The sequence below is a fragment of the Patagioenas fasciata genome, chromosome 1 (assembly GCF_037038585.1).
Source record: "Patagioenas fasciata isolate bPatFas1 chromosome 1, bPatFas1.hap1, whole genome shotgun sequence".
In the NCBI taxonomy this organism is placed as follows: Eukaryota; Metazoa; Chordata; class Aves; order Columbiformes; family Columbidae; genus Patagioenas; species Patagioenas fasciata.
In genome coordinates this window covers 151,923,863-151,940,451 of record NC_092520.1, presented here as the reverse complement: position 1 = coordinate 151,940,451, position 16,589 = coordinate 151,923,863, and the positions used below count along the sequence as shown (strand labels likewise).

The following is a 16,589-nucleotide window of genomic DNA, read 5'->3' as shown; positions in this document are numbered from 1 at the left end:
ACCACACCTTGCAGAGGAAGCTTTGCCCATGACTTGCTCAATGACATTAATACTTCCCTTCACCTTCCATAAATATTTACCCTGTTGCACTCTGTCCCTTCTTTCGTGATCTACATTTACAGCCAAGAAGCTGATGAGCACAAGGTTCAAATGACTCATCTGAAAACATTTACCACCAGTCAGCGGACCCACAGCAAAAGGCCCACTTGCAGCCTCACTGGAAGAATTCACACATGATCTAGCTTCATCTGCTCAAATTACTTTTGAAACTGTTTTGGTTGTTTTGTGACATGACATCATCATTTCTGCATAACTGTAAGAAGCATTTGTAACAGACTTGGAGATACACAAGAAACATCAGTCCCATTGGATTTGGGTCACACACACAGAAATGCTTTTCATTTGCACTACTTACCAATATTTCTTCTGTCTTTCTTGCATCCTCCCAACCTTGCCTGGTGTGGAAATCTGACAAAGAAAATCAGAAAACAACTGTAAGGTTAACCCTGCCTACATCTTATGCTCTCCATGAAACACCTTGGGAGAACTCTGCCACAGAGGGAAGAGCTCGGCACATGGAGGAGACCCCATATCTTGGCCATGATGAAGCAAGGTCTTTTTGTCACGCTGCTGGTGATTAAAGAGAGAAATGAAGATGGATAAAGGTTAACTTTTCTTCCAAAGCATCTAAGCCAGGAAGATAGGGTTGGACAGTGGTGGAGATTAGCTCTATCTTAATCCCCACTTTCTTGCCTGCAAATATTTCTTTGTCAAATCCATGGAAATAAAAAAATATCGCGTCCCACCCTAAGAGAAGTAAAGACCACTATTTCACTCTGTGAACAAAGCCAGGCAACATCGCAGATCGTAGAACCTGGGGTTGCTTCATGCTTTCACACACTTTTGAAGGAGCAGAAGCACGAGGAGCAGTATGAACATTCAGAACAAGGGGACAGCGTGCAACAAGGTTTCACACAAGCACCTTTATTGCCAAGGTACAGAAGCTGCAGCAGCACTGTATCTATTGGCTAGGCAGGTCCCAAACCCTCCAATTGCCCCAGCTTCTCTCAGGTCTACAAATCTCTTTACAAACACATCCTACTTCTGCTTCCTCCTCCAAGTCAGGGAGAGCTCTGGGAGTTCCCTCTTTGGAACAAGATGCAGAAGCCTTGGGAAGCCCTCAAAAATTTTTGGTGTACAGAGGAAAATTTCACCACATCACTGAAAAATGAAGACACTCTAGCAATGAGGCACAGAAAACATTCCAATTAACAGGTGTGGCGCTCACACTGAAGATGAACCTAAAGATTTAAAAAAAAAAAAAAAATCACACTATAAATTAGTGTAAATTATCATCTCTAGGTGACTTAAAGATTCCCAAAGGAAGAAAGAGTGGGTATGGAGAAGGTTATAAAAACACTCATGAATATGCAACTTTTGATGTCAAATGAACTCATGAAGTTGAGAGTCCTAAGAAAGTCATATGACTGATTTTTCCCTGAATTTGTCAGCCAGACCTGTACACAGAAAGAGACACTACCAGGCTCAAGAAAACCTTGGTCCCTCTAGTTCAATAGCCTTTCATCCCCCATGGTAAATAAAAGTTTCATTCTAATAGGAATGCAGACTCTTCCCAGTAGGAAATAAGAAATAACCTGGTGGCTGGAAAAAATTCTCCTTAAATTCAGGCAATCTATGATTGGCTTATACCCTTTGGGAAAATCTATCCCTAATAGGTTTTCATGGTTTGTTACACAACTCTGAATTTACTCATGTGTTTGCAGGATGAAAACCAAATCCGCTACCACATTGTACTGGATGAGAAGCTCCTGAAGAACAATCTGCACAATGGCATGCACAGGGAGACCATGCTAGGGTTCTCCTACCAGGTTGGGTTCTTCCTCCACAATGACCAGGTACTGCTGTCTGCATTTGCTTGGAGAAACAGGTTTCCTGCTTTTTACGTACCCAGCTTCACCTTTAAATTAACATGCAGTCAAAAGGAGCTGTGTACCCCCATTAGCTTCTGGGACACAATAGCACAAAAGTTGTTGCTCAAATGCAATATTCTCTCACAGACCTGCTTTAATTCAAAGTCACCCTTGAATGGATCTTTGATTGGATTTCAGTTGTGCTGTTCACATTTAGCAAGAGCTATTAGAAACCTGTCTTCAATTATAATACATTAATTCTATTTTCTGTGGATTTACTCCACTTTCAGTCCTAAGAGCTCGAAGCACTTGGCAACAAATACAAATTGCCTTTCAACATCACTCATCGGAAAAATTAGGCATAGCAAAATTAAGCAGCACACTCAATTCTGCGGCACAGCCATGAAGGGAACTTGGTTATCCTCTGTCTCAGAGCTCCTTCTGGGCACAGGCAAAGGAGGGCAGAACAGTTCTCACCAAAGCAGTTTCAGCCCTGCTGTTTGCTCTGCCCAAGGCAAAGCCTTGGAAAAGCATCTTCTCATGGGACTGATGCTGGTGAGGGCACAATGGGAGTGTGGGGTAGCAGTGAGATGATGAAAGCCATTCTTGAAGGAACAGCTGCTGGGAGGGCTTCCCTGAAGCCCCTAATCCCTTACATACAGCAAACCCAGCTTTTGGCTTTCTTTAGGCTCCTTCTTCAAACCCTTTACCTTTATACCCCACAGTGGAAAAAGACGATCTGCCAAATCCTATTGCTAAGAAACTTCAATAAGTTCTAAGTCATCTAATGTCCTTCAGCCCAGTGAAGCTCTGAAATGTAGCAACTGGAATGTGAGCAAGTGGTTGAAGTTAATTATGCTCATCAGTTTTCCTGAAGTGAGACTTGTACATTGATCCTTCTTTCACTTGCTACTACTCTAGTTACCAGATAGCTACCAAACAGCTCTGCTGCTTTCTAGCTGATTGCATTTCTTTTGCAGCTATTTGTAAATGATGCTCCTATAAGCTATACAAATGTTGCAACAGACAAAGGAATTATTCATGGATTGGGAAAGGTCCTGGAAGTCCAGAAGAATAGATGTGACATCAATGATACCATGATCACTGTAAGTAGTTCTGTTCGTATAGGTGCTTAAAGACCCATCAGAGAGATTTATAGCCAAGCACAGCTCAAATGTACAGGAAACGTGACAGTATATTCCCAGTAAGGAATGCACGCATTTTCCACAACGGATATTCCTACCAGAGTTTCAGCATCTATTAAGACAGCTTTGATCCTGCAATCAGTGTATTGACATCCTGCATAAGATATAATCAGAGTAGCATTGGAATAAGCAATTCCTGAGCTTTAATTTTCAGAAATTCAGGTGGGGAAGCATCGCTTCAGAAGAGCAAAGAGAAATACCCAAAAGAGCTTTCCTTCTCCTTCCCCTTGGGAGAAGGCTTCCCATGGGGTGTCCCTACAGAACTGCTGGTAGGGATGTTCTTCCTCACTGTGCAGTGCAACTACCCTCACCACATTTACCAAGAGAGTTACCCTAACTGTGCACTCTGAGGGCTAGGTTTAGAAATACAGATGGAAATTATGCATTTTCTATCAAACGACCTCTTCAGCTCTACAGTCTGTTAACTATCTCCCATTTGTGTTGTTTAAGGAAAAGTGCAGAATTTGTTCACAGCCATCAAGTTGTCCCCCAGGAACAATAGAAATAGTAAGTATTTTATCATTCATACTCTTTTTTTTTTTTTTTTTATCAAAACCAAGTGTAGATGCATTCAGTCCTGGTTTTAATATAATTGCTTCAGTTTCAGCAAAATTTGGAATTACTTCAGCCTGATTCATATATTGCTTGCAGTCAATAGACTTGATCCACCCTGAGTGCAAGGCAGCAGAGTCAAGGGTAGCTTGAAGATAAAATTATCTTTAAAGACCAGTTTCTAGTATGCTTTGGAACAACTGAAGTCTCCTCAAACTGCAAAGATTACCTCTACCATGCAGAACTGAGGAAGTTAAACATGGTCTGGAGTATGCTTGCTACAGGAGGAATTACAGAAGCAGCTTTGAGCCCTTCAAATCAGAGATGTACAGAAGGTCAAACTCAGTCTGTCCCCAGCAATACTCTGTGAGTTACAATCACAAGAAGACTTGGAGACTATAGAGACTTTGGATGCCCAGGGCCAACAAATAAGAACTACAGATATTTAGCAGGTGCCTGTCAACCACAATATGACCGAGAGTTTCTTAGCATCTACGTTTCTCTGGAAAAGCCTCTCTGTTGGGATTATATAAGCATAATTTCTTCTTCTTTAGAAAAAAAAAATTAATAATTATGCCAGTAATAGGATTCCAAAGCAGATCAAGTCCCATCCACCCCATCAAAGTAATTGGGTGGCAAAACCAAACCGAAGTACTCATGTGTACAACTCAAAAACATTAACATTTGCGTTGCAGTGAACAGCTGGATGGATGCTTATCTCAGTCTCCTAACAAGCGTACAATGAGACCAGCAAGTCTTCTTCAGCAAACAGTCTGTCCCAACTGTGTTCAGACTTGGATGATAAAAGTTTCAATGGCTGTTTTTGCAGAACTTGGGCACTCAGTTTTCCAAGAATTAGGAAGAATATGAAATATGTCCAAAAAAAATGTTTGTCAGACCACAGGAAAATAATTCTGCTCAATTCTAAGCAAAGGCAGTATTAGATACATCTATAAAATGCCACAGGGCACTGGGTTAAATTGATCATTATGTTTGCTAGAAAGGAAATAATTTACGTAATGCATTTTTATTTGTAAAAGGATTTCCTTCATTTTCATTGTGAATGTGTGAGTCAATGTACAGCATGCATAAAGTTAATGTCCATTTTTTAAAACATTTGAAAGTAGCTGATCAATATTACTCAGAGGTGCAGCTGTTTCTCCAATTTTTGTTCAGGCAGGGGTGAAGAAATACTGTGTCCTCTCGGAAAACAATATGAGAATGTACACCATCCAGATCGGGTGCCAGCCAAAGTGTGCTAAAACCATCATTGTGAGTCCACCATTTATGTTGCAGTAGAAGCCTGGAACCCCCATCCCTGAACTTCATCCCCTTCATAATCCCTGCTAAAGACACACAGCATGTCAAGGCAGTCCCTGAGAATATATTAATATTTATTGGCCTTTATTTTGCATGCAGCAGAGACAAGGAGGCTCAGGGGAGACCTCATCGCTCTCTACCTAAAAGGAGGTTGTAGCGAGTTGGGTGTTGGTCTCTTCTCCCAAGTAACAAGCAATAGGATGAGAGGAAATGGTGTCAAATTGTGCCAGGAGAGGCTTAGACTGGATTTTAGGAGAAATTTCCTCATGGAAAGGATTGTCAAGCATTGGAACAGGCTGCCCAGTGAAATGGTAGAGTCACCATCCCTGGAGGTGTTTAAAAGAAATGTAGATTATTTTCTTAGGGACATGGTTTAGTGTCAGTGCTAGGTTAATGTTTGGACTCGGTGATCTTGAGGGTCTCTTCCAACCAAAATAATTCTATGATTGGAAGGTTAAAGGCCGCTAACAGCTGCAGCATAGGAAGGACTGTGAGCCGAGGTGGTGCAGAGGAAGCACAGGTTTGGGAAAGGTAACCCCATGCTTGTCCCAGGCAACCCCATCCCTCTTTCCCTGGGGCAGTGGAGGGCCCGTGGGTCCAACCAAGGATTTGGGGTGACAGCCTGAGCACTGGCACAATAAGGAGCATGGTCACAGACCAGCAGAGCTGAAGTGCTACTAAAAATCCAGACCTCCAATTCACCTCCACCCAGCAGCAGTCCCAACAGATTATACCCAGCAGCCATCTCCTTACTGCCATACTTGCCACCCTGATCCTGACCCTCAGCACGGCATTTCTGGGTTTCCAGACGAGGGAGTGCTGTGCAGGTTTCTTCGGGCAGCAGTGCCAGCCCTGCCCGGGGAAAGCGGGAAACGCCTGCTTCGGGAACGGCGTCTGCCTGGACGGCATCAACGGCACAGGCACCTGCTTGTGCGGAGAGGGGTTTGGCGGTACAGCCTGCGAAAGCTGCTTGGAAGGCAAATACGGCCGGAACTGTGATCAAGGTACTGAGCATTCCCTCAACACACAGGCACCTATGTTAGTCTTATCAGATGTCGAAATCTTCCCCTTAGACCCTTAGATCTTCTAACCATGGCCATTCTTGATCCTGGAATGGTGTATCACTTTCAAGGTAATAAGCCAGTCTTAAAAATCTCATTAACCCTTTTTCTTTCCCAGGCTGCCCAGGGAAGTGGTTGAGTCACCATCCCTGGAGGTGTTTAAAAGATGCATAGATGAGGTTCTTAGGGACATGGTTTATTGGCAGTGTTAGGCTAAGGTTGGACTTGATGATCTTGAGGGTCTCTTCCAACCAAAATGATTCTATGATTCTCTCTACTCCCTTGTTTGGAGACAGAGCTTCCTACTCTGGCACGCTACAGGCTTAGAACAGCATCCAGTGAGAATGATTCTCTTCAGTACTGCTTTTTCACCAACGCTTTCCCATTAAGATGCAGTTTCAGTCCCTGCATTTAGGAATAGAGGCAAGATAAACATCTTTTTAATTTAGATTTATTCTTTAGCTAGAAGCCAATAGGCACAAGCCAAAGCGTTTCTTGAAATAGTCTAGAGCAGAACGTTCCATCAGCGAAAGATTGTGGTCTGTCCCTCCTGCCTGCCTTCCCCTTGCTTTGCTGTGGACACTGCTACCCTGCCCAGGGGTTTCCTCCCATCTCTCCCCACAGCCTGCACTTGTGTCCATGGGAAATGCAGCAGCGGGATTGATGGCGACGGCTCCTGTGAATGTGATGTTGGCTGGAGAGGGGTGACATGTGAGACTGGTGAGTGTCCCCTCCTTTTTTTTCTGGAGTGAGAAGTGAGCATTTCAGGAAATGCCAGTGCACTACCCAGCAGCTTCCACATGCAGTGAAATATGGGTGACACTCCTGTGCCATGCCAATTAATTACTGTATTAACAAAGAGCCAGCTGAGATACTGCCTGTGAGATTTAAATGCCTAACTTAACTAATTCTCTACCTGTGTCACCCTGTATCTGTCCCAAAAGAATATCACATTTGTTAAGGCTATATATTTTGCAAAGCAGTTAACCAGCATATTTTGATCCTCAGATCAAAAACCTCTCAAGTGCTTCAACAAGTTAATTTAGCTATACAACACTGGATGACAAATTACGTGTGTGATAATGCAATAAAAAATTAATTAGCAGATAAATCCGTTTGTGCTGGTTTAATACAAGTCCTATATTGAATAAAATTATGTTTTAGTTAGACATAATTAAAATCTATTTAACTATTCCAGAACTCTAACAGTATAAAATAAAATAAAATGTATTAATATAAGCACATTAATAATAGCATTAAATATCTGGTTTAAATTTGCTTGGGAAAAAAAGAGATAATGAAAAGAACTTTAGAGCTAAAAAATTGCTATAGTTGCTATATCTTAACAACTTTCAGTTCCTTTGGAAAACCTACACTGACATAGTTAAGCTAATAACACACAAAATTCAGAGTGATAATAGATAAATGACAGCAGGCGAAATGTTCTTCTGGTGATATGTTAACACGCCTTTTCCCCACAACTGAATTTAAGTGGTAGCCACTTATCTATACAAATGGAGTCTCTATACAAAACGAGAGAGTAGTTGTCTGGTGCAGAACTCGTAACAGACTCCAGCTCTGCATTGTGGGAGCAAAAGACTGGGCAATTAGAAGGATGTTGACCTAAAACATTCTAAACCCTGTTCCTTTTTTTTTTTTCCTCTTGTAGAAATCAAGGATGACGCATGTAACTCTTCATGCCATACCAGTGCTAAGTATGTATGGAATCCACTTATTTGGAGGAGAGGGGAGAAAAAGGGGATCTCTTGCAAGGCAAAAAGCATAGTCTGTCTTGCTCTTTATGAAGATTGCTCAGCAGCATAGATAACACTCATGTTTTCCACTATAGAGACAGGAGGTGATGTTAATGTTCTACTCAGTAATTAGGCCAAAAAGTCCAAATGTGCATGTTAAAAGGGGAAACAAATGAGTTTTTGTGGGGAGGAAAAAAAAAAACCACACCTGTGAGACATCCTACCATGCAGCATACAAAGACATGGAGCCTGCAGCACTAAAGAGAACAAGAGAGCAGGGCAAGTCTGATCACAAAGGTGGGCTTCTTAGGTTGGCTTTATCTGTCCCTCTTATTTCCCCTATCCACCATGACATACATAACTGAGAAATGCCATTGGCACTAGGGACTTCAGAGAGAGTTGCATTGGACAAGAAATAGCTTTCCACTTCATATCAAAATATTAAAAAAAAAAAACCTCTCAGCAGTCTAGCACCAACACTGAGACACTAACCAGTTTTAAAAGGAGCAAGTCACCCCATTGAGCCATTTACTGAAGCGCACCCACATCCCATCATTCACCTAGCAGCAAGATTTCCATAACCTGAGACACTTAAAGAACAAGCAAACATGGCTGGAAAGTCACATCATTTCAGCCACAGCTCCTCTATAGGAACAGAGAAACCAGAGGGTCAAACCCCTTTTTTCCCAGATGTAGTTCTTTCTCTCCCCCTGCACATTTGTGAACTGCACTTAACAACAGGGATATTGTACCAGGGTTTGTGGGTTATTTTGCCAAAATTCCACTCTCAGATTTGCTCAATGGGATCCCCCACGTACTGGCATCAAGACTGTTTCTGCCAAGGAAAGCAGACAGTTCTGTTGAGCTTCATCCATGTATTCCCATACCCCTGTAGGTACAGGGACAGGCACAGCAGAAGTGGGTGGGAAGGAAGCGATTGTGCTGGCTGCATCTTGATGATGTTCTGGGTCACAGCAGGGAGCAATCCCTGCATTATATAGAGCTCATGGAACGGTAAACCCACGTTTGTATATAGAACACCAAACTTGGAAAGAACAAACAAAAAAAAGCAGGGGACTTGGATGCCTTGCATGTCAGTTCTGCCGCATCCCTCAGTAAGTTGTGTGCACACAAAAAAAACCTGATAAAGTTTTTGGGTGAGCAGGCATACAACTTCTGGAGTTCAGCATGAGAAAATAAGATATTTGGCAGCCAAGGCTTGCAATACTTAAAATAATACATCCAAAATATGTTTGTAAATCATCCAAAATGCAACCAACTACATTCATTTTTATGGTTGTAACTACATCATACCATATGGTTAAATGCCTTGCTATTTCTATGCAGCATTACTTTTGGAACAATGCATAGAAACAAGGGCTATACAGAAAACCTACTTTTTTCTTTCTTTTTCTTTATTTTAATGTCATTTTAATTCTTTAGCTGCCTTCTCCTATCAAATGGCACTGCCTATTGCAAGTGTGCGGCTGGATTCGAGGGGAATGGGACATTCTGCACAGGCAAGTGGAGTTTTTTCTTCCCTATTGGAAAAAAAAAAAAAAAAAAGAAAGAAAAGAAAATAAAACACCAAAATAAAACATGCTTGAAGTAGTCTGTGGTCATGGTAGAGCTGGTCAGAGATGAACACTTCCCTATGCACCAGTTAAAAACCACGAATTGCTGCCAGTTTCCTCCAAAGGAATAAGAGCCCAACAGGTGCAGATTCACAACAAACAAAGGGCTCAAAATCTCCAGGTTGTGGGGCATTGTGCTAAGGGAGACCAGAGAAAAGGGAACGTGCCGTGCACAACCCAGGCTCCATTGTTTGCAGAGCAGTGAAACCTGGTTTATGACTTTTACTCCTTTTCCCCACAAAGCCCAGCAAAGAGAGGCCAATCCAGGGTACAATAGCACTTCCAGCTATTGGAAGCTGTATAGCCCTACCATTTGCTCAGCTTTCCCAAGTTTCACAGATTTCTGGGGTTGTAAAATCAACTTATTTAGACGAGAGAGATCCGAGACTGCCTTTGAAAGGGGGGATAGCAGTTTATCCATGGTGTCCCTCCAAGAGCCTGGGATATCCAGACTTACAAAATAGACCGCTTCCGGCTACAGTGACCGTAATTAATTTTACAGTTGTTTTACTTAATCTTTAACTGATTAAATTATTAATTCTCTTGGGAACAAAAGTATATTTGTCTACTTACAATGGCTGGCAGGGTCCTAATCCAAGATTTTAGCACTCTGGCTGCTTTCATTTTCTCTTCTGGCACAAATCAAACAAATTCATTTTAATCTGCTGGTGGGAAATTCCTTATGTGCAGGAAGAGCTGGGTGACCCAGGTCACACATAGTGGCTGTGTGCTCACCCTTATTCCTCTATACAGTATTCCCAGGCAAAACCAGTTACAGGACAAGTCATCTGCCTAGTCTGGCTGTTACAGCTGCTGAAATAGCAGTTTGGAGTCATTTGAGGCACAAACTAAAGAAATGTTTGGGCTGATTTAATTCACACTGAGGATCAGAAAAGGCTTCTTCCCTCCTCTTGGGGTAACCCAAGCAAGCTCAATTTGCCAGCTTCTGACTCATACAGGGTTGGAGAAACAGCACGAGTATCCACCTGAGTAACAACCAGGACTTTTTGTCACAGGAGGCCTGGGTGGTATTACACTCTAGACCTCCTGCAAAAGAAGGCATTTGACCTGTGTGCAGAAAAAAAGCTAAGGGAAAGCTTCAAATGGCAATTTAATCTAGAGAAGAATGTGAAGGTCCCCTTTCTGGTGCATGGCTGGAATGGGCAGAATTGGAAGATGGAAAGTTAGTGAAAGTCAATCCTGGATGAATTCTTATCTTCCAGACCAGAAGTATCTTCTCAGCTTTCCCTCTTGTAATCGATAAGATGTGTTAAATGTCTGGCACTAATGAAAGTTCAAGGCCTCTTAAATCAGAAAGATCCTGTGTTCAGAAAATGTTAGCAAATCCTTTTAAATCATAGATACATCTTAACCTGAAAAACCGTTTAAGCACACTGGTTTAATCTGGGTTGTTGTCACTGTTCAGCTATAGATGCTTGCAAGACCAGCAACGGTGGCTGTTCTGCCAAAGCAGAGTGCAGAAGAACAACACCTGGCAACAGAGCATGCATCTGCAATGCGGGATACACTGGAGATGGAATAGTCTGCATCGGTAAGCATTTGCAATATCTCGTGTGTCACAAGAAGCAAAATTACAGGAGTGAGATTTTCTGTAAATGACAGATCCTTCTTCTACTGCGACCCAGAACTGCAGTTTCCTGATACTGTAGACCCTGATGCCAAAGGCATCTCTACGTGCCATATGGTTGATCCTGCTTGGCCAACCACACAACTACAGCAGTGTGGTGTGACATCAAAGCTTATTAAAAAAAATCTGCCTCTCAACAAGAATAGCCCCTTCTTCAGCACCCTGATTTACTCACATTACTCTGACTGTTGCAAACTTAATGACTTTCAGAGCCTGTTGTACCATAACTTCCCAGGTGTGGTTTTAGAAATGCTGGCAGCAGGGCTTTAGCCTTCACCAAGACAAATGCAAGACCTAGACCAAGGTATTAAGTAGTTAAAGGGAATGAGTTTCATTGATTCACAGTTGTCACAAATCTGCATTCCTACTATGCGTTACTTAAAACTCTCCCTTCTTAGGTTTTCAGAAATCACTCTTTTTTTTACTATACCTTTTCTATTTTATAAAGAAATCAACCCTTGTCTGGAAAACAATGGTGGATGTGATAGAAATGCAGAATGCACGCAGACTGGACCCAATCAAGTGAGTACTTTGTCAGTGCAGAAAAATAAGATTGGCCAACTGCTTACAGTTGGGTAAAGAAAGATTTCCCCATGTAAAGTTTACTTTCCAATTGAAAAGTGGATTTTATAACAAAAATTCCGAAAAGCATATGTCTCCCTCAAAAAGATCTTTGAGAGAAAGTGTGGACTAGCATGAAAAAAAAAAAAAACTCAGTAAAAGAAATCCAAAACTGCAGAGGAAACCAGTGCTTTGCTGTTTGAAGCAGTTGTTTTTCTCCTTTAGGAGGTTTTGACGTGAATAACCTGTCAGTTTGAAAGTACTGCCTGATATTTCTTTTATTGTTACAGAAACTGTCCATGGAAAAAAATCCATTTCAGACTAGCCCTTGTCCCAGCATAGCTCAAGTGTATTCACAAGGAAACAAAATGGGCTGAATCATTGTTCTCGTGCAGGGGTTACAGCATACCAACATCCACTCAGCTCCTCTGCTGTTCTGCATCTTCCATGCAGAAGTACCACATACTCCACAAAGAAAAAGTAGTATAAAAGGACATAAGGGGAAGGGAGAAACAAATTGGCCCAGGCAATCAAGTGACACAGATTAGTGTTTCTATTTTCATAACGTTTTCAGGAGAAGTCGAACACCCTGATTGCATCACTTCTTATCATCCCCCTATAGCTTCATATTGGCTATTGGCAGGAATGTAATCCTCCAGCAAGGACTGCACAGCAGTATTTCTTCAGGAGCAATGCAGGAAACCAGGAGTCCCATGGCACCTCCTGCCTTCCAGTTGTTCAAGGGACAGGAAAGGCAACAGCCCCTTAAGCCCTTTTTAGCCTGTACCGAGCAATTAACTCTTTGCCTTGACTGCCATTTGCAAGTCAGCAGATTTCTGATGGGAGCACAGAGGCATTTATCTCCTTCCCCATCCCTCTAGACAAGACAGGTGGTAGCTATTTTCTTCCATACATGGTAGCTGCAACATGATTATTTATACTTACTTGCTCACAAGAATATAATTAACATCGGAGCAATAATAAACTCCACTGCAAAATCCCATTGCAGCAGAGTCAAACTTACAGGACAGAAATGTATCTGCTTTCTGTAGGGCTTTCAGTCATCCAGATACATAAGATGCTGCTGTTACACTGACTACCAGTTTCACTTCTGCTGGAGAAGTCTCCTTGAATTTTTGATCTCCCGCATATTAAATGTGAATTCTAAATTGAGAACCATTAAGCAGTGAATTGGAAAGAGTTCTTTGCAGCCATGGCAATTTTTCATCTTTGTGAGAAATGCAAGTGCAAAACAGAGTAATTGTGATGTGCCAAAAGCAATACTGTGGCATGGGAAGCTGGTAGTAACATCAGGACACAATTCCAAGTTGGTTTTGAAGATATTTTTCACCATTTTCACCAAAAATCAGGGGAAGGAAGAGAAGAGCAGGCAATACTAATCTATACAAATAAAATGAGGGAAACTAACTAGGGGTTTAGATTGTTTTGCCAGCAAGATAACTGTGCACAGGTGTCAGAGTGGTCATTGTAAATTACCAGGACAGCAGAGGAGAGATGAGAGATGGAGAGGCAGGGAAAGGGTGGATAGAGCCCATTGGAAATTGTTATTTCCCGGTCTCAGTCTATGGCTGCTCATGCTGGCTAAGAAGCTGCTGCAGGAGAGATTATGTACTTTCAGTTTAATAAATTGCACACCATATCACTATGAAGTAATCAGTCAAAAAAGTAAATTAAATATAACTATGCTGAAAAAAAAAATGAAATACCTTTCCATGTATGCGTGTTTTCTGGTTTTGCTTTGTAGGCAGTATGTAATTGCTTGAAGGGATACTCTGGAGATGGTAAAAGATGCACATATATCAGCCTTTGTTCACAAGTAAGTATCCATTAAAGAGTGTAATTATGGTCTTTTTATAATCATTACACTTTTAGGTTTTGCATGCATTCAAAACTTAAGTCAGATACACCAGAATCCACTTACATTAACTTGGCTAATTTTTAAAAGTGCTTGGTTCAGACTATGTTTTAGTGCTGCTGCTATTTTATAAACTAAGTATGCAGTAAGGGCTTTTCCTGGACCACAGCCAGGACATAAACACAAATGAGGGCCCAGACTCATCACTGAGCCTTAAAAAAACACATCAGATCTAGAGAAACAGACCCTAGTCTGTAGTAGTAAAATGTAAGTCGTAGCTTCTGAACAAGTTTATTGTCATTGCTACAGTTCATGTAATAGTGTATCAAGCCCTCACATTGCCACATCATTGCCAATGAAATCTGTGTTGGGGCAAAGAGGTGCTCAAGGGCCTGGGGTCCCTGAAGCAGCTGTCTTCCACAGAGGTCCCAGTCTGGTGGCTCAACTAGGGCAGAGCTCCCATGGGGCAAGCCAAAGAGCAGAGCCCTGTAGCCCCCATGTGCAGGCTGCATCCCAAATGCATCCCCGAGGATGCAAGATACAGGATAGCGACACTGCAAGCTGCAACAGAGGCAGCTTAGTGAATGGTGGAACAGAGGTGGTGAGATGGTGGATGGGAGAAGGAAACCACTCTTGATGGGGTGGTTAAAAGAGAAAAACAAAAAAAAAAAAGAAAAACATTATCCACACCAACCACTTCCCTTCTTGCCATCTACAACATGCAATTATGCGATGCAGGGCTTCCCATGGCATTCCTGATTCTATCCCTCACCTATCACTGTGGGCTGAGAATCAGCCACGTTTGTTCTGCACGAGCTGGCTCACACACTGCAAACTGTGTATTTGCAAGCAATGTGGTTTTCTGCGCCAGCCACATTGCTCTGCTTCTTGGCAAGCTGCAGCAGGGACACTCTCCTGTGCACATTAGTCCTTTGTGCTCCAAGTACAGTGACAATAATTCTCACTGTCCCAGCCTGGCCTGTCAGCAGACTTTATCTAACCTTGAAAGGTTGCAGAGATGAAAGAGCAAATGTAAAAACAAAAGCTGGAGGAAGGGCAGCTTGAAGTTATGAGCCACTGCTTCTTATGATTTGTATGCTTTTGATTTTTTCTATGCCTTGTTCCAGCAACTTTGCTTCTACTTGTTTAATTACACTGGGCTAATTATACATTTGAAAAAAAAATAGTCTTGAGAAGCATCACTGTCAGACCAGAGACTAATTTGGCTTCACTATGGCCAAAACTCTGTGCAGCAAAGCTTCATGGCAAGCTATAATAAACCCAAGATTGCCAACAGTCCACCTAAAGCTAGCCAAAAATATAGCAAGTGCACCCAAACCCATTATTTATAGTTAGGGCTCACTGCAGGGCCCAAGTCCCAAAGGAGCTTCTGGTGTCACTCATGGCCCATAGGAAAGGATCCCTGAAATGATCAGCAGCAGAAAGGACTCCATGAAACAGGCACAAAGAAAGAAAGCAAGATGACTTCTCAGTTTTTCCTGATTTACTCTGAAGTCCAGGATAGAAACATACTTGAAAACTGAGGTGCTAACTGGGGAGCACGTACTTGTGACAGGGCAGAGCTCTGAACCCGAGAACACTGCTCCTGGATGAGGAACTTCTTGGAGGTAGGTGGCCAAGTGAGGTGTATCTGCTGCTTCAAGCCTAAGGTTGCACTGGTGATACCTGGGGGTAGACAGGAGATGTTTTGGAGGAGAGCACATGTGGCAGGCCTGAGCCATCAGACAAAGAACAATAGACAGTCCTGTGATAATGCTCCTCCAGAAATCCAGGTTCCTGTCACCATGAAAGCAAAATACAGCTGGAAATAGTTTCTGTCAGTGAAAGCCAACACTGCTTTGGTAAACAAGACTTATCCCTAAGGTCCAGAGTGAAGCTTGCATGGAAATCTTTTGGAACCTTACAGCACCATGAACTGAAGATATTAAGGAGGGATTCAAAACTACATCTTCTGTGTAAACAGAGAGCTATTTCTTCTGAATCTCAAATGTTCCTTACTGTTTGCAAAAAAGTATATACCATCAAAAGTTACAGTAAGATCTGGTTTCAAAAAACTGGTAGGAGTAAGTCTTTCTAAGCTATATATGTCAAAAGAAAAAAAAAAAAGTGGTGAACTAGAATTATTTTGCACACCTGGCAATGAAGTAATTATATTTTTTGAATTTTGGTCTTACAAGAATAATGGAGGCTGCAGTGAATTTGCCATCTGTAATGACACTGAGCTGACAGAAAGGACCTGCACCTGCAAACCTAACTACATTGGTGATGGATTTAAGTGCCGTGGCAATATCTTCCAGGTAAAGTGCTGCATGTTTGCTGTCCCTCATTTTTCTTTGCATAGTTATTTAATACAATCATTCTCTCTTGAAACATGCCAATTTTTTTCTTGGACAAAATGATAAATCTGCCCTAGAATTTGAAATTGTCCCAATCCAAGAAAGCAGTAACAGGATGCTGCAAGATAACTTTACCTGCCAAAAAAAAAAAAAAACCAAAAAAAAACCCACCAAAACACAACACAACACCACACACAACTGATGGACAATTGTTATGACTGCAGTACTAGGGAGTTAATACTCGTGTTTTATTTAGAGCAAGGTAAGAACAGAACAGGAGCAATACAGATAGCATTTATTCCAAACAAGTTCTCTTTCTTGTCTGAGCGATTGAGTGATGTGTTTGTTTGCACTCTGTGCATGTCACCTCACATTTGCAGCACTGTTACAAAGCCTTGTTCTTGATTGCAGGAACTTCCCAGGGACTCTAACACATCTAGGTTTTACTACCTCTTAGAGGTAAGAAAAGGGCAAGTGGGTTGTTTTGGGGATGTTTTTCCCCCTCAGGGTATAGCGGGGGGAAGCAGGCAAGAACCTGCCACGTACCAACATCCTTCAACTTAATGGGTACTGGATTTGGATAGAACATCCTGAGCTGGAAGGGATACACAAGGATCATTGAGTCCAACTCCTGTTCCTGCACAGGACAACCCCACAGTTCACACCACGTGTCTGAGGGCTTGTCCAGTC

The 16,589-nt window shown here is 42.0% G+C and overlaps 1 protein-coding gene across 7 annotated transcripts in view; it reads left to right on the top strand.

Annotated features, from left to right (window-relative positions):
- The window catches only part of STAB2 (stabilin 2), an 85,892-nt gene that overhangs the window by 46,669 nt on the left and 22,634 nt on the right, over positions 1–16,589 (top strand). For all 7 annotated transcript variants that reach the window (XM_065840613.2, XM_071818009.1, XM_071818024.1 and 4 more), the window contains 13 exons: positions 1,785–1,916; positions 2,912–3,037; positions 3,587–3,643; positions 4,865–4,960; positions 5,817–6,012; positions 6,694–6,789; positions 7,739–7,784; positions 9,267–9,343; positions 10,884–11,009; positions 11,554–11,627; positions 13,432–13,503; positions 15,741–15,860; positions 16,311–16,358. In XM_065840613.2, the coding sequence (XP_065696685.2) occupies positions 1,785–1,916; positions 2,912–3,037; positions 3,587–3,643; positions 4,865–4,960; positions 5,817–6,012; positions 6,694–6,789; positions 7,739–7,784; positions 9,267–9,343; positions 10,884–11,009; positions 11,554–11,627; positions 13,432–13,503; positions 15,741–15,860; positions 16,311–16,358 (1,266 nt within the window). The remainder of the gene's footprint in view (positions 1–1,784; positions 1,917–2,911; positions 3,038–3,586; positions 3,644–4,864; positions 4,961–5,816; positions 6,013–6,693; positions 6,790–7,738; positions 7,785–9,266; positions 9,344–10,883; positions 11,010–11,553; positions 11,628–13,431; positions 13,504–15,740; positions 15,861–16,310; positions 16,359–16,589) is intronic.